We start from the raw sequence: 25,751 nt of genomic DNA, 5'->3' as shown, positions 1-25,751 counted from the left end.
ACACCAAGTAATGTCCCTTCCTTCTCTACTTGTTTTTTTTTTTTTTGCTTCCTCTCTGCATCTCTTTCTCACTATGCTTCCCTCTCTTCAGAAGATGAACGTCTTGTCCTGTTACACTGTGTGTGTTTGAGGTCATCTCAGAGAAGTAAATAGGTCGGTGTAAGCAGCTAATGGAGAACAAGAGGTGCTCTGCTGTTGCATAAAAAGACTGTGGTGTACTCTGCTCTGAAAACAGCTCATCCTTCTAGGCCAAATGTGTCAACTATGCCAAGAAACAGGGAGCACTCTTCTAAGTCAGTGTCACTTTGGCATCTTGGAGAGTAAAGAAAAGTCCTGACAAGCAAGGAGAGAGTGAAAAGACTTGTTTGTGAGTTTTGGGTGCAGTACAGGACAAAGAATTATGCTGTGTCACTGTGTTAGCAAAGGAGAAGACCCTGAAGCAAAAGGGCCCAATAAAAATATAGACTGTGTATAAAATACCCATATGCCATTTTGAACCCAGTTTTAAGCATTTTGGCTGCAGTCATGTTGTGTTTTTGGAACAAGAAGCAACTGCACTTATACAAGAGAGTAAAGTGCTGAGTCATCAGCTAACACAAGCAAGTGTGGATAGCAAACTTCATCCATTCATAATATGGGTGCAAGGTACAGATCTGTTAGCTCTAATTAATACTTATACTAGAATTTCCTTTAATAAGACTTGGGCACAGTCTGTGGCATTTAACCACACGGCAATCCATGATATTTAAGAGATAATAACAACAAAAATGTGGCAAACGCTGTTCAGAGGTCCGGTTCAGTGGCTCAAATTAGCTTACATATAGCTACCAACTATAGCTCCATATGTCACCATCCACCTCTCAATCAGAGTTCCCTCTTATACCTTTAAGTCTTAATACAATTTTAAAAAGCAACTTATTTAAAAAAAAACCCCCATCATTGGTCATGAAGAGGTTAGTTAATGAAGCTAGTTAATGGCACACTAAACTAAAAATAAGATAAAACAAGAAAATTGATGATTAGTGATTGAAGTGAATTTTTTTAAATTCATAACTGATTTTAATTAGTGGCTGTAAGCAACTGGTCCCCCACAAGTTCATCGTACAACACTCTCAGCCTCTGGGTGCTGATTTTCAATAGATAGGTGATTGCCTTGTGAGAGGCAACCTGTCTCCAAACAGCAACAATCTGTCTCAGACTGATTGCAATCACTCTCAGACAGATTTGTGAAGGTTTGCAAATAATTGCTTTAAATTTATAAACACAGACAGAACACGTCTTATTGAGATAGAGAAATCAATTAATGTATTTGGCGATTAGACTCCAAGCGATGATAGGATTTAGGACAGGACTTCCCGGGGTCTAGACGCTGGTGGCAGGGAAGATGTGAAGAACAGACCAGCAGCCGAACACCCAGGAAAGCAGGGAGATGCGTGATTGCCATTGTTCTTTATATGAATTTCTATGTGCACAAGCAGCAACATATTTGCATTTTTCCCAACTTATATACAGGTATCACAATAATAAGTTGGTAAAAACACTTCATAGGTAAGTGTCACAAAATTCATTGCACACAGTCACACTAATTTTGGCCTTGCTGTGATCTCCAGCCACTGTTTGTTCAGTGCGACTGTGGCATAACCATTTTGCTATATAAATGCATGATTATATGCATTTATATAGCATATAATCTATGTTTTCCTCTATCATAGTTTATAGTGTCAGCCTCAAGCAGTCATTTAAAGAACTGCACAGTAAGCCATGGTAGTTTGTTTATTTGTTTTTTACTTGTTTGGTTGTTTTTTTAATTTGCAAAAAATATAATTTTGGTCAGAAATGTATATATTTTTATCTTATGACAGACTAAAAGGATGATACCATTGCATTTTAGAGCTTTACCATCTGCGTCCTCAAATTGAATAATGTCTTCACTGGTACCTGTAGCAACATGCCAACAGCAGTCTGACTATCGGGTTAGACAGTTAGGTGTGAATTGATTTTCAATTCTATGACCAGCAATGGAAAAAGGGGGGCAGTGTTATCTGCTCCATGAATAATGATTACTAATGTGTCCTTGAGAAAGACAAAGAAAGACACTGAAGGGAAGTGTGACTGCGTTCACATGACACAGGGTGAAACTGCAAAGCAGCAGCATGCGTTCTCAGCATGTTTGAGTGAAAGTACAAATACCAAATTTTAGTTTCTCTTGAAAAACACTGCCAACCGCAGAGACATAAATCGGTCAACAAAGGTTCTGCTTTGTTTAAAAGATGGCTGGTACTGTTGCCTTGGTATTCAATGAGGCTCACTAAAATAATCAATACAGAGGAAAGCCCAAAGTTAAAAGAAGGAACAGCTTAAATAAATAAAAAATAAACAATAAGAGAGCAGGAGAAACCCTACATGAGCAGGAAAACTGTATTGATAGTTGGTGATGTTGCACTATGTCCTGAAATGTGAGGCTTTTTTTAAATGACTGAACCTGTGGCTGCATTTCACCTGCATCCCTCACAATAAACATACTGTTGGCATGAAAGTTAAGTGAAAGTATTTGTTTCAGTGCCTGAGTGCGTGGGTGAGAGGCATGATGTAGGGGTGTGTGTGTGTGTGTGTGTGTGTGTGTGTGTGTGTGTGTGTGTGTGTGTGTGTGTGTGTGTGTGTGTGTAAAACAGCAGCCCACCATTAAAGCTCACAGGCAGCCCTCTCCCAGCACATCAGGATTAACAGCACTTAAATGTTCCTGTTAGTACACCACCTCCTCTTTGCCTCCCACGCCAACCAGTACACATGGTGCTGCCCACAGCTTTGCTCATGCAACACACACGGCCTCTGTGGTTTTTGTGCTCTTCTCTCGACCCTGGCTGCCTAAGCCTCCTCCAATAAATGGTACTGAAGTGCACCCAGTAGGGGGTGTGCGGGGTGGGGGGCTAAGCCCAGAATGTCCTCTATTTCACAGATCTATTGGAATCTGAGTACATGACAGAGGCAGGAACACAGGAGAGGAGGAAGGCAGACCCTGACTAAATTAAAGGGGCAAAAATGAGTCTCCTTCTCCAGTCATTCATTAGATTATGTTAATGCCCCTTTCTTTCAGTCCTTCACTCCACGTCTGGTTATCACATGCCCCCTGTGACAAATCATACACAGAAGGACAAAAATGGATGGTAGGTACCTGCCACAGAAATCAATAACAGAATGGATTCCCATTTGACTCTCTTAGCCATGGAGAGGCAGCAGCAAGCAGAGAGACAGACGGGGGATGTGCATGAATGAAGGTGTTTATGGGAATCTGCTGGGGGAGACTATGGGACCTTTTTATGCACTCAGGGATGGAATGGCCACCATTACATTAAACCAAGGACTGTATTGTTCTAAGCCATAGCATATTCCAGTAATTACTAGACAGCAGCAGACAGAGGAAGTGTGACAGCAAAGAGGAAGCAAAGTAAAGGCAGAGAGAAGCGCACACACACAGGGACTTTTTACTACTTTGCGCTTGCTACACTGGATCAGCCTACATAAATGGGTCATAAATGACAAATGTAGCATAGTGAAAGATAATCCAGATTTATTGCAACAGGAGTGTTTTCCTTATCTCACAAACGGGGATGAAACATATCATGTGGCACTTTTTCGGTTTCAGTGTGTGTGTTTAAAGTTTCATATTATTAACAACATTAACAAAAATAGTCCACATCCCCAAATCTGAAACTGCACTGTTAAGTTTACTTTGGAACTATTACCTCAAAAAACTGAGTGTCTCAGTTATTTCAGAGAGAAAGAGCAGAGGCGCAACATCCCACGTACCCCACCATCAACTAACTAAACCGTTCGCATGAGTCACATCAGAATCTGTTTGATGAAGTGATAATTAATGCATTCAATGGATAGGAATGCAAATGGGGAAAAGAAAAACCTTATATGCCAGGAATACAGTTTTAATCAAAATCATGATAGTGTCTTAGGATTATACGCCCAACCCTAGGCAGCGAAAGCAAGGGTATAGTACACAGGCAGACAGACAAAGACAAGGATGTATTGTCAAGCTCCGTAGCCTTTTGAGATCTACAGATACAGAAAGACAGTTGCAAAGGTCCCCATCATTATTAACCACCTGCTGGCTGTAAGGATACTAACGATACTATTGTCACTGGAAAATTTGGCTTCATACAAGACTTGCCTCATGGTGTGAAGATGATTATGAGAAAGGTGGTGGATCAGACCAAAACTGCACAGGAGGAGTTTGTTAATGATCTGAAGGCAGCTGGGTCATCACTGTTGGTAACACACTATGCTGTAATGGACTGAAATCATGCAGTCCCCACAAGGTCCCCTACTAAATAAGGCACAAGTACATGCCTGTCTTAAGTTTGCCAGTGAACATCTAAATGATGAGGTTATAGGATCAGAAAAGGCTTGGGAGAAAGAAGAGAAATCCTGAGTGTGACCAAAAGAAAACAATCCCCACAGTCAAGCACGGAGGTGGAAACATTATGCTTTGAGGCTGTTCTTCTGCTACGGGTACAGGACGACCTCCCTGCATCTGGGCCAATGGATGGGGCCATGTACATAAAATCTTGGTTGAGATCCTCCTTCCCTCAACCAAAACACTGAAGACGTGTCGTGGATGTGTCTTCCGATATGACAATGATTCAAGGCAGCCAGGAGTGGCTAAAGAAGAAGCACATTCAGGTCATGGAGTGGCCTAGCAGTCTCCAGACCTCAATCCTACAGAAAAATCTGTGGAGGGAGCTGAAGTTTTGAGTTGCCAAGCAGTAGCCAAGAAACCAAAAATCCCTCCTGAGACATGTGCAAACCTGGTGACCAACAACAAGGAAAATCTTACCACTGTGCTTGCCAACAAGGGTTTCTCCACCAAGTACTAAGTTTTTTTTTTTACTTGGGTATCAAATACACTTTTCTCTAAATGACATGCTAATCACTCTATAACTTTTATGTGTTTTTTTTCCAAATTTTTGTTTGATATTCTGTCTCTCTCCATTAAAATGAAACTGCCATAGAATTGAGAAACTCTTGATTTCTTTGGAAGAGATTTCTTTCATTTCTTTCCCCTGCAGAACTCACAAATCCAGCAGGGGGTCAAATAATTATTTCCCCCACTGTAATGCAATTCGTGGTTAAAAAGGAAAAACAAGCAAGATTCCCTGGTCATTAATATTCATACCATATGGCATATCATATGGGAAAATGCAACCGCCACCTCACATTGACAAGGAAACAAAGCAACACGCTGCCGTTGCCGTGTTACTGAGAGCCAGCTTTACGTTAAAACAGATGGAAGATTACAAGAGGAACCATTGTTCCATTTCTTATTCAGATTATATGGATTAGTGCAGCATATGGAGAGGGTGCAGCGACGAAGCACACCTCACATTGCAACAAATGTAATTTCAACACATTTACATTTCTGAGTTGTAAAAAGAACCACGTTTGTTAACAACATATGTGGTTTCAAGATGGTGTTTCATTAACATGGTGCTTTAAAAGGTACAGTACGGTCCAAACTAAACACATGCATAGAATGAAAATACCTTAAATTTGCTTTCTTAAGACTAGAATCTGTGTGTTCAGATATAATTCTAACCAACATAATCAGGAAGGACCTCCAGGAGCTTTCAAAGTAGTGATTACCTTTTGAATCTCTTCAGGCAAAGGGTAGATCAGAGGACTGTGAAGGTCCGCGCTTATTTCTTTCTCCTCCACCTCCTGGTCTCCTAGAAACAAGCAGAATTAGCCTAGTTAGTCTTTCACTTTCAAGAGAATAAAGTAATCAAACCCTTCATATAACATTGGATAGATGGCATTGTGAAATTGCTTCTTTTGACCAGCAGCCCAAAATAATCAATGCAAGCTGCGGTTCAACAGAGAATAGCAGCAAATTGGTAGATAAAAATACATTTCTGGATGACTAATGGTTTTAAAAAATTGTTTGTGAGTAATTTTGTTGGTCAAGTAAAGCTTTTAATGGAAAGAGAGTTTTTTTAATGGAGCTACTGCAGGCAAAGTGAAACGGCAGTACACCTTCTTTCACTTCTGTGGTTTTATGTATTGGGGCATAAAAATCAGGTCTTAAAATTAGGTGAGTACAACCTCAGCTGAACAAGACAATTAACTGAAGCAATGTTATAAAGAAAAGTGGACCAGAATTTCTGCACAACGCTGTGAGAAAGTGAGAAAATCATACAGAAAAAAATTGTTTTAAGGTATTGCTGCTAAAAGTGGTTCTAAAAGTCAATGAATCATGGGGTGTAGTTAGTTTTTCACATACTGCTTCTGCATTTTGGCTGCTGTTTTCAGCATAAAAGTGGGTCGTACTTTTAAACTGATGAATAGCACTTTGCCTCTGAGGTTAATGTAAGGGCAAATCCCTTAGCGTGATGTCCACCATATTAAACCCATTTGTGGTACACTCTATTCAGTAGATTAATCAGTTCAGATTACAGCATTAAGCTAAGAGACTGTAGCAGCTTTTTGCTGCTGGAGGTATTTTGACTTCACAGCCAAACACTTGCCTGTCCTCGACTGCAAACTGTTTCAATTTTCAAGCCTGGGGACTTTGCAAAAAAGCAAGGCTCTAATAACTTTCTGTGCTGTGTGTCATGGTTTATTAAGGATGAAGGTGATATACAGGTGTAATGCAAGAGAACAATTATTTGTCTGCCTTCTGCTCTCAGTTTGTGTAGTTGCTACAGTCCCAGATAAGGTCTTTTCCCTGTTGTGTAATAGATGCCACTGAGATAAAGTCAGTCATGCGGGAATGGATGCAGAAGGTCGCATGAGGAGAACAGCAACACATGCGTAACCGGGCCTCGGTCTATGTGCGAGTGCACGCTTTTAGGGCATTTATCTATCGGCTTGCCATTAGTGAGGGGAACGGAACACACCAATCCAACACTTGACCTCAAATTAGATACCTCTGGCTAACTCAGACCCAGAGGTCACTCCCATCAGATGACCTGCTATGTGCCACACATTAAATGCACTTTGCGGGTCATTGGCAGATATTGAATGAGAAGAAGTATGGGAAAACGTACAGCACAGACACAAAGGATTTGGCCAGCAGCACAATGCAAACAGACAGACAAACATCAACAACTGCAAGTAATCCATGAAGCCATGCAAAGACAGACAGTTTGGCACCGATGCACCCGCTAAAACCTTCAAGCATTCGCATGTAAACAAGCACGAGTACTCCCTCTGTGTCTTTCACACTCGCACGGCAATGCAGACACATAAACCCAACCAAAGAGCCCAAAGAGCAGGCTTCATGCTCACGCACGCTAACATCCTGATTGCCCCCCCACTGGCTTTAGGCTTTGCATTTAAAACACAGCAGAGATCCTCAATCACTGGCTCACACAACACAGATAAATTAGTGACGCCCTGTGACAGCATTAAGCCAGCCTACCCTTTTTCGTGGACACAGATATAAAGGGCCAACTTTGCATGACAACCGTTCCCCTGTGACATTTTGCCTGCTTTAGCCCTGATTGGACTATTAATCAATCTAATGTGAGAGAGGCAAGCTGTTCATAAACTCATCTATTCAGCTTGGGTGTAAGCTTTGAATCATGAGAGGAAACATACACAACAACACAAAAAGTCACCAGGGCTCACAGGGGGCTTAAATAACACAAAGACAAGCATCGAGGGCCATTAAAAAAAGCATTTTACTGCGAAAGAAGATATGCCTTCAGCCAACATCATCATGAAGGATGCACGGTGAGATTATATAACTGTGTTTTAATAATCCACCAAGACTACTGTCTGCTTAAGAAGTATAGCAGCATGAAGTCTGTAATAGTTGTACAATATATGACAAATATATGCAGTGTTGTCTGGTAAATACAGCGTCAAACTGCATGTGTACATGATTGGAAAAACATCCAAATCTGCAGAGCTGTAAGAAGGTTTTGAATGAGATTTCAGAGGTTCTCATAGACCTAAAACTTATTCTGCAGCTTTCCCACGACCCCCCAAAACACAACGCCATGTTGTATTCCTGCAGCAGAAGAAGAAGCGAAGAAACGTCTATAATATAATGAATCTGAATAAAATATTAAAAACTGGACAGCACTGAGCATGCATTACTAATGAAGGCAGACACATATCTAAACGCTGGATCAGCTTAGCGATGTGTTTAGCCGCTGTGTACAGAATGCGGCCTCGTTTAGAGGCAGGCAAAGCTAATTTAATCATAAACCTAAAGTGAGTGCAGCTACTTTTTAATTTCAGTATGTCACAAAGTGTAATTTAAAAAAACAGAAGGAGATGAGTCAAAGAGAATAATTAACTAAGGCTAAAAAAGAAAAAAATAAACTCTTAACACTAGAAACAAATCAGTGCGCTTCTTCTTCGGTCTAGTTAACTGGGGTTAAACGAATGTACAGCCTTGTTACTTTTTTATGTGTCGACTATGTAAAGAAGTAAAGAACAAACTGCTACCTACCCATTATCTGGCCTGAAAAATAGGTAAAAATAACAACAAGGCATTAACAAGTTTAACACGCGCTGGCTGTTGCTATGGCTACGACGTAACTACACGTAGAACGTCCAAAGATCACCACGACGTTAGCCAGCACGAGCACCGGATACTCGATCGTTTACCAAAATAAAAGCAGCCACCTTAGAGACCTTTGTTTCATTTGACACGCACTATCACGTTTTTAAGCGGTTACTTAGTTGTGAAACCGTTTGCTTTGTTGCTATAGCAGCTTTGTTTTAACCTCTTGAGCAACATTTAAGACAAATGCTTCATCCATGTTTTTTAATTAGTTTTAACCATAACCATACTTATTATGTATACATGGGTATATTTTCAAATAAAAAAATATCAGCTTAATACATAAGTTTATTACTAAAGCAAGTATGACTACAATAAAAAATACACAAATATTAAATGCATAAACAGACCAGCTGTGTCATGTTTCACATGGGCAAGTTTGGCAAAAAAAAAAAAAAAAAAAGCAAAACTACTGATACTCTGTGTGATTCAGTTTCAAACTTTAACCTAGTTACCACACGAAGCTGCCTTCATTCATTAGCACCACACAGGAAGACGAAATTGGCGTTGATCTCCTCATGTAGGCCTAATCTGAGACCATAGATGTAATGGGTCACTTTTAAAGGACATATATGAGTTATTGTGTGCAAAACAGCGACACGCACAGTGCCGTGAAGTCACATTATCCGAGCTTTTCCAGCTCGCATGCACAGGTCACACACTCCATGCGCTGTTTGGGATGTGTGCATGTAATTCATTGCCTCAGAACTAATGCGAAATAGCGGCCAGACATTCCCGCAGGGGGTCGGCTTTTACAGGACACATTGTTTCATACTAGTAAATGGTTAACAAATGTCATTGGACCTACATTTGCGCCCATTCCCGTGACATCATTGCTGTCATCATTGTATTTTTTCCCCGTGACTGATGGAAACTTGTGAATGTCGCCTTTCCTAATAGAGAGTGAGAGCGTGAGGCAGGGTGAGATCCCTGGTCTGATTTTATTTGGGATGCGTGCCGCGCTATTTATGGACCCATCAATGAATCGTGCAGACTCAGTCGCTCTGATGCAAATTGCATTCGCCCACTCAAGTCTAGCCTACCTCCCTTCCGTGCCTGTTTATCTGCCTCGGCAGCAGAAAGAAAGTGGTGGTGGTGGGGGGGGGGATCTTGGAGTGGTGATCGTGACAAAAGCGGGAAAGGATGTACTCAAGCAGAGACAATAAACCTCTTACCCTACCGTAACAAAAATGGGGAGACAGAAGACGCCCCTCCTCTTTGTCTCTGCTACTGACCATATCCCCAAATACCCCCCATGGCAAGGGCATGAAAATAAGCACAAGAGCACAAAGTGACCACAGCTGAGTCCTTTATCACGTCACGAGTTATTGCTTCACGTGTATTTAAACTCCGCCATAACTGTCCATCTACAGGACCTGATCTGCTAATTGAACCCAGCCAAAGTTAACTGGCCAGAGCTGTAATTTATAATATATTAACAATAAGACTAATAATCATTCCCTGTCATAACTGTCTGGCTTACCCTTGAACCGCATTTGAGGCGGTCTCTGTGGCAAATTAACCTAATTCGGTAAGGTGCTTCCAGTGTTTTTAGGGGCACTGAGCCTGCAGGGACCGGGAGCTTGGCGTCTATTGAGTCTGTTTCCGGCACGCTATGCTGTGTGGGTAAGTGTATAATGAAGCATGCTGAGTGTCTGCTTGCGTGTGTACGTGTGTGTGTGTGTGTGTGCAGTGAGGGAGGAAGGAGAGGGGAGGGGGAGGGGCGACAGGAGAAAGTGCGTGTGTGTGCGTCTATCTGTGCGTGCAAGTAAAGAAGGGAGGAGGGGTGAATATGACCCACTCTTCTTTTTTTGGCACGAAATGACTAATATTGTCACGCCAGACATATTTAGGCTAGGCAGCAACAAATAAATAAATAAATTAAATTAAATTAAATTAAATTAAATTAAATGTCGAGGCCAAATACGCAGGTGGAACTCACCAAAAGACCTTGCCAAATGGCCAAATGTCCCACAGACATAACCACAGGCTTTTATTTTCATGTTTTGGGATATAACTTTTGTGAGATAAGCCAAACATTCCCATCCCACACACTTTTTTTCAGTGGAAACGTGAGCAGCTTTGCTTGTTTTTTTTTTTTGTTTTTTTGTTCCTCTTAATCAGGCATTGTCAGCTCCTTGTAAACGTAAGACATGTCCACCTGTTATCTTGCGTCATTGTGGCTGGCTCTCCTGTCCTGTTTTGTCAACCATCCACTCACTTGTTTCCTTTTTGAGTAAGAGAAGAAAACCCCCATGTGTGATTCACGAAAGATCTGCAGAACACTTATTTGTTAACCCCCCAGCCCCCCAAACGCACACAGCAGCAGACCTGTTGTTTAAAATACCCAAGTGCTCTTGCGCAAATCAGGCTTCAGATCCCCACATAGGAGAGCTGGAGAGAAAAATCGCAGTTTTAGCCCAGTTTTGATTTAAATAATCTTCCAGTAGCAAGCCCACTCTGAGTGGGCGAACGTCATACTAAAACATTACCAAAAAGTAATAGAGAAAACAAATCATCTTCTTTGTTAGATGGGTATAGTCTTGTCTTAGCTGTGGTGTTACTGTAAGCTAAGGCAGCTGATGCTTTGACTTCCATTGTCAGTCAGAGGCTCACATTTGGTTGTCTTGTTGTTTATAACTCAGCTGATTACATTGTACACCAGTTTCATCTTTGGTGATGATGTCCCTTAAAATCCCAAAACTCTGACAGATGCTGGCCCAGATATAGGCCTAGAGTCTCTCTCTCTCTCTCTCTCTCACACACACACACACACACACACACACACACACACACACACACACACAGACACACACACACTCTTTAAAACTCCGAGAGCTATGGAAATTTTACATCATCTGTTGAATCAAAGCATGCTCCTTATACTGTTCTGTTGTACAAATCTTTATACCCTATATTTTATATATTTATAGTCAATCCTCATGTCTATACTGTATATATAGTAATTAGTAATCCATCACTTATTTATTCCATAATTGACTCCAACACCTTTGCACTCTGCACCATTTGCAATCCATATGCGACACAATGAGGCACCTCCATCTAAAATTAAATGCAGGTATTGCTCTATGTGTCTGTCCATATGGCAAACTGTTCAGCTTCCATGGCTCCCATGTTCCGCTTTGGTACAATGAACTTTATTATAAAACTGTTCTTTTTCACTTATTCAAACATTTAAATGGCAACACCGTGAACACCTTTTGTGAGAGATTGACTAAAGGTGAGTGTCCGTTTACCCATATTTATATTATAGTCACAAGTCACCTCCAGTGAGTTTTTGGCCACTAAGAACAATAAACAATTTTTCTTTCAGATATGGTTCATCACTGGCACACATCCTAAAACATGCATGAGCAAATCTTTGACAAAAACGGCTGAACCTTTTACCCAACTCAACCTGCACCGGTCACGAGGCACGAGGCAGTTTCCTGAAAGTCACAGGAGTCTAATAAAGATGCTTGCAGTACCTCATCCCACCATTTGAAGCCACCAGTGAGAGAAGCAGCTTGGGATATCTTTTAAGGACTACCTCAGCCATTGTTTGCCATAGACATATCTGTCCAGCTATATATCTACCAGTTTCGCTGTGTGTGATTCTGATTTGCCTCTGTGTCTGTCTGTCTTTGGCCCTTCCCGTGTGTCTCTCACTCTTTCTCAGCCTAATGGGTTCTCTAGGTCCCTTTCTGCTTGAATTTTTGGTTGCCTGCCTGTCTTTCTCTCTGTCTTTTTGCTTATCTGTGGGTCTATTAAGTGACCGTGCATGTGTGTCTTTCTCTCTCTCGCTCTGTGTGTGTGTGTGTGTGTGCGTGTGTGCTGAATGGATTTGCATGCGAGCCAGTAGGGTGACCCTGCACTCTCACGCCAAGGCTTCTGTGGAACAAATAGGACTGGTCGGATGTCGTGACAGCACTCACATCAGTTTAAATAAGAGCGCCTGTGCTGCAGCCGCGCATGTGTGCGTCTCTGTGTGTGAGTGTGTGTGCGTCGAAGCAAGCAGCCAGGCACGCATTTAGCCAGAAAAAGCTTTGCTGGGCTTTGTATGTGCGTAGGAGTTTGTGCTTCTGTATATGTGTGTGTTCAGGGTGGTGCACAGTATCTTGTGAGGTTTGAGGTTTCGTGAGGAGGAAGACAGATATTAACAGTTTAATGAGCTCAGTGGGGTTTGCACACAGTGACACACGGGCCAAAACACTCCACGGAGTTCCTTTCGGCAGGAACAGGTTCGTCCTGTAAGGCCAGCCTGCCTTCTGAATAAATGAACGCCATTGTGGGGTTAAACAGAGTTCACTTTGACATACATCACTGCAATTATAATGACTACTGACCACAATTGTCATTTAAAACACTTAGTCGTGATGCCTGAGATTTAAAATAGACGTGTTATTTTAGAGGGTGCAGGCGGGGACAGCTAAACACTGGATCTTAATCAAGTTAATTATTTTTGGATTGTTTGCTTAAACAAAAGGTTCGTTTTTACGCCTGTTTCATTTGCTTCCTGCTCCCATTCGGTCATTCAGATTGATATTTCCTTTCATTTTCTTGTGTATTTCCAACAGCTACTGCATATTTTATAACCATTAGCTACAGTATTTAAAAATGCGTGTTAAATTGATTTTCTTAATAAGCTTGAAAAGACAAAAGGAAATAAAGTTTCTTTTTATAATATTGTCATGTCTGTAGGAGATTATTTTCTGGAGGAGGCGTTTCTAGCGAGTGACAATGAACAGAGTGCAATGCAGCGCACACGCCGATACAAACGCCACCTATTCTAGTGCACTTAAAAAATAGCCAACCTAAGGTTCATATTTAAGGTGATTGTCATATCTACCTATGACTGCTTACAAGTCTGCAGAGGACATTTTTAAATCTACCACAAGAACGAACCACGGTGCTGACAGTTTTCTTTTGAGGTTGTCATGTGTGTGTGTGTGTGTGTGTGTGTGTGTGTGTGTGTGTGTGTGTCACATAACTGTTGTTTATTGTGCATTGCAGCTGTGGGAAAAGCTCCATATAAATGTGCACTAACGTGCTTTGTGATTACAGTTTTTGCCCGTGTGGTACTGTTACTACTTTAGATTTACTGTGCTGTGAAAAATGCTTATTTTGAAGCTTAACCAAAAATAAGTATTTCATGTGCTGTCAAGTCATTTTTAGGTCAAGGGAGTGGCATAAGGCTATGTTTCATGAAGACAGTGTGGACAGGCAGTACTCACATAAGACACAGAAAATGGATGGAAGGATGTATGGATGGAGTGTGCTTTGGCAATGTAGGATTTTGTCCTGTATCCCTCCCCTCACCCCCAACTGGTCAGGAGATGGCTGCCCCTCCCTCCCTGAGCCTAATTCTGCTGGAGGTTTTTCCTGTTAAAAGGGAGTTTTTCCTTCCCACTGTTGCCAAATGCTTACTCATAGGAGGTTGTCTGATTGACGGGGTTTTCTCTGTATTATTGTGGCAACTGTTGTTGTGATTTGACGTTGATTAAACTGACTGACTGTAAATTGAATGAAACTGACTTTAATTCAATTAAAGCCCAGTACTGAGAGTAAGATCTGAGCAGTAAGAAAAGAAAAGCCTATCTAGGTGGAAAACCAAAAGTAAATAAACAAAACAAAACAGAAAACACACCAAAGTTATTAGTAGTCCCTCAATGTACAAAAGAAGAAGAAGAAAAGATCTGAAGGTTAAATCGAATACCAGCCATACCTTTAAACTGCTACGAGCCTGTTCAAGTAGTTTGGATTCAGGATGTCCGCTGAGCTCTTGCATCACCGCAGATCCTGACGTGTGATGACAGATGAAACACAAGGAAGATATGCGTCACAGTTGCAGAACGGGGAGAAGTGTGTGATGAGTGTGGCAGGTGACTCTTGCTTTGGAAAACCCTTTTGCTGTAAGTCACGAAGCGTTTTTTTGTCTGCGCTGTAGCTGTAAAGGGAGTCCTTGGAGCTCTTTCTCAGCAGTATGGGTAACACCGTGTAACACACATGCACAGCCAGCAACCCTGAGGCAGCTACGATTATGGTCTCCTAAGAAAACAGAGAGACAAAGAGAGCAGGGGAGAAGAGAGAGCAAGTACGGGAGATGAGGAGTGCATGCATGTATATGTGGCTGTGAGTGAGCTGGCGGCAAGACACAATTACCGCAGATTAGTGAAGACACACTGAGAAGCCGAGTCCGAGCCCTCGGAGCCCAGAGACAATGACCTCTGGGAGAGAGAGGCACTCACACTACACACTCACACATTACACTACACTACAAATGTGTAGCTATCCTGCTTGAGTTAAATACCATGTATTTTTTACTACTTAACATTTTTAAATGGCATCTAAATTCCAGTCGGAACAACACATTTTTTTAGTCTGTTGTCACTCGTGTCAGCTCACAAACGCCTGAGGAATACAAAAGTTCAAGTATCAGTGAAGCAATGAAAAGATGTTAGGCCACTGTGATGACTATTTAGATTAAAGGAACCTGTCATCCACAGACCTAATGTATATACATTTTAACAGATGGAGTACTGTTTTGACAATAAATGTGGTTTTTGAATGAATATGAAGTTTGACAGTGAGCCTGCAATAAAAATCAAACTTCACAGATTGAGATATGTCACACTTTTCAAATCATAACATCTACAGTGAGCTTCACATTATTATTCTTTATACACAGGTTGAAAAGCACAGATCCATTCTTAAGTCAGGGGATTTGTGAATTCAAGCGTCTGGTGTTACTTGAACCAAATATGCAACATGTACAGGCAGAAAAGAAAGGGTCCCAAGATGGAGCCCTGAGGCGCACCACAATTTCTTTTCCTAGTCAGCAAAGAGCGAGGAAAACAACGTCTGTTCTGCAAAATTACACCTGAATGTTCTATAATATGAACCATTCATTTTGGTTTCTGTCTACTTTATATGTCTATAAATAAATGCACAGCATGAAAAGGAAAGGAAGTTGTGAAAAACAAAACAAACACAAAACATAAATTGACAGATTTTACAACAGGTGAAGCATTTAAAACTACAGATATATTAAAAAGCACCACCATGTATCCAGATAGATCACCATGTTAACTAGCAATATCCTCTCATAAGGGATTGCCACATAACCAAAAAGTTTAAGTTTCTTCAGAACGTTTTTGCAAATTTATTAAAGAAGAAAATCCCAAGTATCTCATTTATATAACTTTTCAGAATCTTTGCTGTGTTACTTGAAATTTAACTCATCTGCCTCGCTTTTCTTTTGGTCATCTTTGAGTGGAGTTCACCTGCAGTAGAAATCAATTAGATCGGGACTGAAGGGTCACCACGAGCACATTATTGGCAAAAAATGAAAAATAACCAACACTTTTCCTGATCAACCACCCAAAAGCAACAACTTGCCTATTTAGTAAGAGATGACTAAGAAGGATGGATGGATGGTTACTCTGACTGAGCTACAGAGATGGGAGAAACTTCAAACACAGCAGCACTCCACTGGATTTTTAGGCTAGAGAAGAGTCAGCTTCCCCTTGGAGAAAAGCCAGATTATGGAAAAAAGGACCAAAGAACTGCTATAATTTGAGATTCATTTTGTCATAGCTTATGGTGCCTTATACATAGACACAATGTGCCCTTTGGCATTGGTGCTGCGATTGTGACGGCATTAAAAAAGTGTTTTTCTTGATTTGCTTATGTTTCCTCAACTCGCAGTGGAAAGCAATGAAAGTGGGTAAAGGCTCCGGCACTGGAGGACTGAAAAGAAAACTCATTTCCTCAGTTATACTCAAAAAACATTAATAGAGCACACTTTTTCTTTCTGCACAATGTCTTTTTAACTTTCACCTCATTACTTTGTGTGCATCTGTGTGTGTATCAGGCAGCACTCCAGTCTGTCATCTCAAACTGATCTCTATCATCCACGGCTGTCTGCCCGGGGTTATCTAACCAGGAGGACCACCCCTGCTGAAAGGAAGAGGCGTGCAGCAGAGGAGCACTTCTCATCCTCCACACGTTTTACATCCTTCTGCCCACATCCTCCTACCTCTTATTTCTCCTTCATCACTCGATTACACCTGACCCATTCTCTTGAAGTCTTCAGCCACTGATGAGAAGCCTGATAATATTCTCCCATGCCACAGTTAAAGCCAGGGGAAGTTAGTTTAGTGTAAGATAAAGACTCAAAACAAGGGGAAGCTAGCTGATTAACACGTTATCTTCTTTATTTAATCTGCTGAAGTATAAAACATTTTGTTTTACCAGTGGACTGAGCAGGCCAACTGCTTCCCCACTCTGCCTCCAATATGCTCCCATTCAAAAAGCACCAATTCCTCTCATAGCTAATGAAAGTCTATTTACTTTTTCCATAGATTGTTATGGTTTTATTGAATGAATTCAGTTTGTCTGATCAGCATGCTAATGGTAGATATAAGACCTCAAATAGAGGCATGTTTCTCAAATCAGTGACACACACCAGTTACACACTCTTATCTCTTCCACAGTCTGTCTTTTGTCCTGTCTCCCTCCCCTCACCCACAGCTGGTCGCGGCAGATGTCTGCCCCTCCCTGTGCCTGGTTCTCCTGCACGTTTATTTCTGTTAAAAATCGATTTTTTTCCTTCCCACTGTCGCCAAGTGCTTACTGATAGTTGAAGTTTGCTCATTACCTTAACAAATAAAGTGAGTTAAAGTGACCGTTGCTATGATTTGGTGTTATAAATTTTTTTTAAAATTTGATTGAATAGAATTATCCAGATATACACTTCTGGCTGAGATGGCGATGACCAAATGAAAATGGTCCAACACAAACCAATGGGTGACACTGCAATCGATGCCCACATTCACAGCCCTTTGTACAGTCTTAAGACAGAAATAGTTTTAATACAGCATCCATCCCTCTCTCACTAGCTAAATTTGTATCAGTGTTGTAATGTCTATTCTCCAGATACATAAATAAAACAAAGTCTTTAAACCTCACAGCTAATGGAAAAGTGCTTAAATCAAAACATGGCTGACTCATGTCGCAAGTGGCCCACCCATTATGTCAGTGTTGACGGTTCCTTCCTCACTTCCGTGCTGTGAGATAAGGAGTTGGTCTGGCCCTGTGGAGGGGTGTGTGTCTTAATCAAGATCTTGCTGTACAGAAACACAAGCAGAGAACAAATTAGACTTGGCAGGGACCGGAGGAGAGTTTATTAGGACTGGGATCTTGGAAGGCATTCAGGGATTTGCCCCCTGCTTATGTAAAAAAAAAAAAAAAAAAAAGGAAAAAAACACCCATTTTAATTTTGCTACTCATATTGTTTTGTTACTGACTTTGGTGGGGCTACCAACATGCAGGCATAGAATTTCCGTTCTCGGCACAGCGCTGGAAAGTGTAAGAAGCTGTTCGGGGCTGCGTTTAAGCATATCCCTATGTTTCTGTATGTTTGCACAGCTATACCTGCCCGATCCATTCTTTGTATTTAACGTTCGGCAAATTAATCTTTAATTCATGCCAGGCTGCGATCCAGGATCAGATTATAATCCTTTGATCATGAATTCTACCAGTGAAAGCTGAACTTGACAGTGTCAGTCTGATCTTTTGCATGGCTAAGCAAGGTGTTTGCATTTAAGCCATCCCACATCCTTTCCCCCTTTGGTAATGCTTTCTGCGTTTCGTTTTTAATTAACACATACTGCTAGACACACATAAGAAGGAGCTGACACGGCACAGACGGATGTGAGCATTTGCTTCCACACACAAAGCCCCCTAAGCCAGCCAATGAATGCTTTCTCTGTACCAGAAAGTGCACATTAACACATCTTTAAAACCTGACATTTACATCACCCCCCTTTACTCCCCCTCTCAAAAGTGTTTGCTATATTGGCTGCGGTGCTTTTGGCTCCATTCGAATCCCCAGCTACTAATTAGGCATTTGTTTTGAATTTTTTTTTTTTTCTCTTAATTTTGCCTGGTCGTTACTTTACCCACATTTGCATGTGAAGCATGGACACGCCCAGCCATTAAAACTATCTCTGGGCTCTTGGGGAGAATGACACATGAATGACACATGAGAAAGCGAGACAGAAAGAAGAAACTAGAGAGATGGCAGATTATCAAAGCCACATTCGTGAGTGGTTAAGAGGAGGAGCGTCCTAATGATAAATGTCTTGTTGTCTTAATAGGAAGCAGGAGAAGCATTTATGGAATAACACATACTAGTATTCTGCATGAACAAACAGGGAGCATACAGTTATGGACTGTAAAATGTAATTAAAAACAGAATAAAATGATTTCCAAATCATCTGAAGACTACATACAATTCACAATAATTTACATTATGTCAGCAACAGCTTTCAAAAAGGTTGGGACATGGTCATTTTTACCACTGTACTGCACCATCACCTCTTTTAACATTACTCCTAAAGCATTAGGGAACTGAGAAAACTAACTGTTGTCGTGTCGAAAGCAAAATCTGTTGCAATTCTGGTAAGTCTGACACCATTAGCCATTTCTGGGTCCAAACGCTCCTTCAGTTCCCAAAATCAAACACTGTGGCATCACTGAGAGTTGAAAACTGTAAAAATTCTTTCAGTGTTAATAAAACGAAAACTGTGGCTTTCCCGTCCAGGTTACAATAAAGTTTAACGTCCAGGTGGCCACAAAAAAGGAAAGTTTAATGGTTTAGCCAAGCTGGAGGTTAGCAAGACGTTAGCACGCTAGGTTCTACGTAAAGATGTTCTAAAAAAACAAAACTAAAATAAAACATGTCTCTGCAATCACTTTGGACATACACAAACAATAAAACAATAAAAAAAGAAAAAAAGAAAGCAAAACGAAATAGCAGTAATGTCTGGAGGGTAATTGAAATATATTAATGTGCTACCTGTTGGCTAGCCATAGCAGTATGGTTAGGCTAATATAAATGCATTAGCACAAAACAGATTTAAGAGGAGGTTTATACTGTTCTGAAGTAAAGTTCGTGATGAGAGTCCTGACAGGCAGAAACCAGAGGCCGTAAATGGACCCAACTTCAGCCAAAAAATCTGAGATGATCAAACAACAGCACAGCATAAGGTTAGTCATTATTATGCTGCCTAGTTGGGATAACTTGCCAGGAAAAAGTCCTGATCCAAACCTTAATTTCCACAGTGATCTTTTCCTAAGCTCCAAATATCTAGTGTCCAGGACACTGTGTGCACATGGGTTGTAGTTACACTGTGAGTTTAGCTTAAAGATGTGCTACCCATAACTGGTGCTGAAAAAACGTCAGAGAGGCTGAGGGTGAGCACTGATTATTTCTGGGTGACTTGCTTCTATTAGGTAAAAGAAAACCCAAAGCATTACAAATACAAAAGGCAACAGCCTCAATCAACAGAATAAATGCTTGAGCCACAAACAGGGTTAATGCTGAGAAAGTTGATTCTGACCATTTGGAAGCTGTGTTTTTAGTTGAAGATATATAAACTAAGAGGGTTGATATTTCATTACTTAACAAGCAGATTCTTACATGATAGAGCATTTTAGATGCTCAGCAGTTTGAGGTTTCCAGACTGAGCTGGACTCTTTTTCTACAGTGCCATGCTTTTAGAATATGCGTGTTTGGCAGCGATTGCCTGAAACAAGAAACACTTCCCTGAAAAGAAAAGCCATTGCGCTGATGGCAGGATGTGTTGCTCCTAATAAAAACAGGTACTGGAAACATTCTCTGAGATTTTGATCCATATTGCCATAGTGAGTGCAGATCCTGCTGATTGGTTGGCTGCACACCTGTGATGCAAATCTCCCGTTCCACCAAGGGTAATCAGATATCCCTTTTTAAATGGGACAGCATAGCATTTTTTGTCTCTTGTCTCTCTATCCCACATCTTTAGGCAATGTCCCACATTTCAACACGATATCACCCCGAGGCGTGTAATAGACACGCCGGTCCACCGTGTCCATTTCATGCTTTGCCTTTCCAAACATGGAATGTACACACATGCAGAAGTACCAGCAAAGGAAGATATTTTATTTGAAGCGAACATGAAAATAATCGTAGGAAAGCATTTAAACAGATATTACTAGCACATTTACATGTAAATATATATTAGCCACCTAGCTTAAAAGTTACCAAAAAGTCATAAGCTTTGCACATATTGATGAATATGAAGGAAACTACAAGAAGGAAGGTGAAGTGGCAGTGTTTTCTAAGAAATAGTGTTTTTTTTCCTTTGTTTTTTTGGGACCTGGAGGTATTTTTGAGATTCACATTAGAGAATATATGGTGTGAAGAAACACAGTAAGCATGCATCATAACTGACTAAAAATTGCAAAGGTTGTCAGACATGCCTCAAAAAAGGTTTGCCAATCTGTGGGTGCATCCTTACTGAAACTCAAAGGCTGTTACCAGACAGAAGAACAGATGAAACAACAGAGAATACAGGAGTATATAAGACGATAAGAACAAACTTCAGTTTCCTTTTATTCCTACTATATTTACCTAACTTAGAGAGTTGGGAAAGTTGCATTCAAATATAACATACTGGACAACCTCCCAGCATTGTTATTCTGTCCCACTTGCTCTCACACAAACACTGTGTTTTTCCCACATTTAGTTTGTTGAGCTGCGGTCACCCTAGTTCCACCACATCCCAAATGTGCTCCACTGGATTGAGATGATGGTGACTGTAGAGGCCATCCGAGTTCAGTGAACTTACTGTCATGTTCACGAGACAAATGGGAAATTATTAGCATTATGCTACTGTAATCATCCATCAGATGATGGGTACACTGTGATCCTAAAGGGATTTACATGGTCAGCAACAGTACCCAGATAAGCTGTTTAACAATACTCAGGCACTGATAGCCCTTTTTCACTAGTCTCTACTTGGCTGGACTTGGTTTTTAGGGTTTTTCATTAGGTGGTAGCATCTTGTACCAGGTAGGACCTGCCTGGCGGTTCCAAGTGAGCTGAGTCAATGGGACGTCAACAGACTGCATGCCACCGATTGGCCAGTCGGTGGGATCACTTGACGAGTCATGAGAGCGACTCCTTCACAAAAATCAAAACCGCCATCTTTGAAATTCTGCAATGAGGGAAATGGCTACACAAAAACCAGCAGTTTGACAAAAAGCCATAGATGGAGTCAGCTCTCTCTTTAGGTTCTAGAGGCTATTTAAAATATCCCCCACATCATTACATCACCATCAGCAGCCTGCATGTTCCTGACAACAAATGCAAAAAATACTGGCAGCTGCCACTGCTATGCCCCAGCCGCCTAGTAGATGCACCTTTGGTATAAATTTGATGACCTCTGACCTTGAAGTCCAGATCCCCAGGATTTGAACTTGTGATTTTTGGTAGATGCATCTATAGGATGAATTTGAAAATCCTATGTTGCCTTGTACTCGAGATGCTGCATTCAAAACCACAGCAGGTGACGACAACAACCCATCGGCCTTTTATAGTTTCGGCATAAACACGGATAAAATTTGCAACTTTGCAATATTTTCCATCAGTGTAATATTTAAATGCTTTGCAAATAAATACACCTGTTTTAATTTCCATGTTGTGCGTCATTCCTGCTTTTCAGGAACAAGGTTGATTTAATAGTATGATCTCTAAGTTCTATTTTTTGTATGTTGTGGTGCATGCTGAGACTTATAGATCACTGTCTGTGTTAAAATAGGCCACCAGCTACTAAAGATACAGCCCGCTATAAATAAAGCTCGTGACATGCTCCCATCTTTAGATGCCCACTCATCAGCTGAAGTCGTGAAAGGTTCCTCAGCTCCAGCCCACTGACGCTCTTCCTCACGCTGCAAACAGAAGAATGGTGACGTATTTACCACACATGTCTCGGCTAGCCACACACACACACACGCAAACACTTCACCTGTGTGTATGAGTAGCTCCTGTGTTGCCGTGACAACCTGCTGCCGTTTCCCTTTTTGTTTGCCCTTGGAGCCGAGAGCAGACTCACGCCAACGCAGGAGCAGAAATCAGAACAGAGGGAGGACGGAGAACGACATCAGTCCGGGCCTTTCTTTTCACCTCTGAGTTAACAACACCCACGGCTCTCCCACCTGCTCTCACCTGTCAAGCAGCAAATGTAGGCCGATCGTGTTGATATGTCTACAGGGAGGGAAGAGAGAAACATGTCTCATCTGTGAGGGTCAGCGTTGAGGTCACGTCTTGTATCCAGCTTTAGCCACTTTCTTGCCAAGAGTTGGATGAGAAGATAAACACCGCTCTTTTATCTGTCCGTTGAATAGAAGAATGCAGCCAGCCCCTGGTTAGCTTAGCTTAGGACAACCCTCTATACCCCAGTAGAAATCTATTCAAAATCCAGACAATTTTGAAAGAAAGGGGAAATCTGATGAACATTTTAAACACCGAAATATAGCTGAAAATTGTTGTAACATGTCAGGTATTTGTTAGTTTTCACAAATAGCTCTAGCTTTAAGATTTGGACATTTCATCGTGTATTTCTCATTATGTCTTTGTCTGCTTCCACCATCGCTGCTCTCGCTCCTCTACCTCATCTTCTTCCTGCTCACCTCAGGCCTCACATCTCCTGAAGGCTCTAAAAGCCGTGTAAAATTAATGCTTTAAAAATATTCCTGATGTAGCCATTCTCTCTTTGCAGAATGAATTTGCACCATTTACCTTTTTGGAACATGCTCGGATCAGGTTTTTGCGCACAGATAAGCAGATCGGACCAGAACATGTCATTTGGCAACAAAGGCATTTGCAGCGCAAAACACACACTGGTACTGAATATACAATGATATGGTACGCTTATGGTACGCAATGATACATGATGAGAGAATTTTGAGAGGCAAAGCATGGAATGGACACAGTGGATCGACGGGTCTATTACATGCTTTGCCTTGATACTGGTTTGGCCAGCAAGAACTCAAACTGCCCACAGACATCCTGAAATGAAAGTGGCCATGATACAGGTTCAAACTAGATTGTCCCTGCTGGTGCTTGCTGGTGTGAACTGCATGAACCCAGAATCTCTCTTTCTTCCATCTTTAGACATATCAGGAGGACCGGCTCGATATTGCTTAATGGCATTAAATATTTTATGTTTGTTTTCTGCAAATGTCTTAATACACAAAAACGTATGTAAACATGCATATTTCTTCCAAATATTGTGGCAGTTATTGATTTTTAGCATATCAGACATGTGACTCTTTCATATCTGGGCAGCTGACACAAGTGTCTGAGGTCTGTGTAGCTAATAGCAGCAAACAGTGGCAAAAACAGCAGCGCTTACTGACGTACAAGTTTTTGAAATCGTCAACAGCTCACCTCAGTATCACTGACATCAGACAGAAGTGAGCTTGAATGACTCATCAACTTGTATCGGGCTCCGTTCACAAAGTTTTACAGCCTTCAAGTAAATAGTTGTGGAATTTAAGATGACTCAAGGGCTAAAAATGTAAAATATAGCTACATATTTTATTTTTACATTTCTGTTTTCATTCCTAATTTGTTGCTAAGTGTTGATATTATTAAAATTTTAAACTACTGAATCTCTGCAAACACAAACATTTAGGAAACATAAGTTGCAGCATTACTCCAGACTGGTTGGTTATGAGTTTCTGTTGCTTTCCTGGCAAATTTAATGCACTCGTGATGCCTTAACACACAGCTAGGCCAACAGGTATCTGGATACAATCTGTTTTTGGTACTGTTTATGTTTGTAGTCCACTTTTAGGCCAAATAGTACAGACCAATCATACTTCATTGCTTTGGTGTTCTAAATATATCTAACAACAGGCTAACAGTTAAACATTTAAGAGGGATAGCAGGTGTATTCTTAAACCTATCAGGTAACATCTGATAAAAAGTGTCTTTTTTTAAATTTTTTATAGATTGTTAAAAATGATCACCATTCATAAGTAAATATATGCACACAGAATAAGAAATCTTGTCCCAGCTATCCTAAATATTGGCTATTGTCCGCAAATACTAAGACATTAGACTAAGACATTATTTCCATTCTGGAAACTAGTCAACTAACTGTTTCCAGTCTTTAAACTTAGATAAGCATGAAAGATTTGGTTTGAGCCTTACATCTACTGCGCAGGTGTGGGAGTGATATTAATATTAGGAATGGAAGTGGGCTTAATTCCAAAAATGTTGAGCCCTTGCTTTCAGATGCATTTCCCTAAGCAGAGTTCCCATGAATGTAACATTGTCACGCAGTCCAGCAATATAACTAGATTAGATACTAACCAAGATATCAATCCTACCATTTACACTACTTTCCACTGTGGTTCACAGTCCCTATCTCAGCGAGCAGCTGTGTTTGGCAGTAAACATTAGCTGGCTAGTAAGTTCAAACAGCTTAAAGACTGAGTCAGTGAAAACGACCCGAAACACCCAGCGTCCTCCACAACACAAATGTACCGAGTTTGGAACAGAAACAGAGCAGAACGGGTAAACCTACCAGCCCCAGTGAATACGAGGATCTGTTCCTCGATGTCTGGTGTTTCTCTTTCGCCATCTCCGTTGTTTAGTGTGTGTGTAGGATATTTACCAGAGTACCAGACCCCATAGCTCTGAGCCACCTATACCCTGCAGCCCCTGTGTGTGTGTGTCTCTGCACACACATATGTGCAGTTTAATCAAGCAGGACATTGTGACTGCCAAAACAATTTCAGATGATTGGGGACCATGACGCCCCCAAGGCTTGTTGCCGGGGATACCGAAGGAAAGATAACAACAAACATTTACCAAATACACTACAGACAAATGACACATCTACACCGTAGCCTCTGTGAGTTACAGTAACACACTTTTTTTTGTTCAAAGTGTGACGACCCACTCCACCCTGCCCGCCTTTTATTCTGTTTGTATGGCAGCGCTTTTCCGCAGGCATCTGGGAGGAGTGGGCGTGGTTTGTTTCCAATCAAAAGCACTGGCAACACCTGTGCCCAGTGTGCCGCAGCTCAAAAAGGCCCTTAGAGCTTAGTTGCTGTGTGGCTCTCCTCCATGAACACCCTGTTGGATTGTTTCCTTCGACTAAACCGCTACGTCATACTTCACCTCTTCACTCATGCACTCATACTAACTGCACACACTGTGGAAAATTACGGTCTTCCATTGATTATTTTAATTTGAAATAAACTGTGTTTTAATGGACACTTATGTCCATCTGCTACATTTACCTTGAAGACATTTAGTAGCTGAACA

General features: G+C 41.1%; 1 protein-coding gene across 3 annotated transcripts in view; it reads right to left on the bottom strand.

The window, feature by feature from the left end:
* Window positions 1–8,677, bottom strand: part of lekr1 (leucine, glutamate and lysine rich 1) — an 87,411-nt gene extending 78,734 nt beyond the window's left edge. For all 3 annotated transcript variants that reach the window (XM_039598089.1, XM_031752627.2, XM_039598091.1), the window contains exons 1-2: window positions 8,471–8,677; window positions 5,653–5,735 (exon numbers count right to left, since the gene is read on the bottom strand). In XM_039598089.1, the coding sequence (XP_039454023.1) occupies window positions 5,653–5,735; window positions 8,471–8,474 (87 nt within the window). In that variant the 5' untranslated portion in view covers window positions 8,475–8,677. The remainder of the gene's footprint in view (window positions 1–5,652; window positions 5,736–8,470) is intronic.
* Between the last annotated feature and the right edge of the window lie 17,074 nt (window positions 8,678–25,751).

Source organism: Oreochromis aureus, linkage group 14 (assembly GCF_013358895.1).
Source record: "Oreochromis aureus strain Israel breed Guangdong linkage group 14, ZZ_aureus, whole genome shotgun sequence".
Taxonomy (NCBI): domain Eukaryota; kingdom Metazoa; phylum Chordata; class Actinopteri; order Cichliformes; family Cichlidae; genus Oreochromis; species Oreochromis aureus.
The sequence above is the reverse complement of the archived record's forward strand: the minus strand, read 5'-3'. Positions and strand labels throughout refer to the sequence as shown.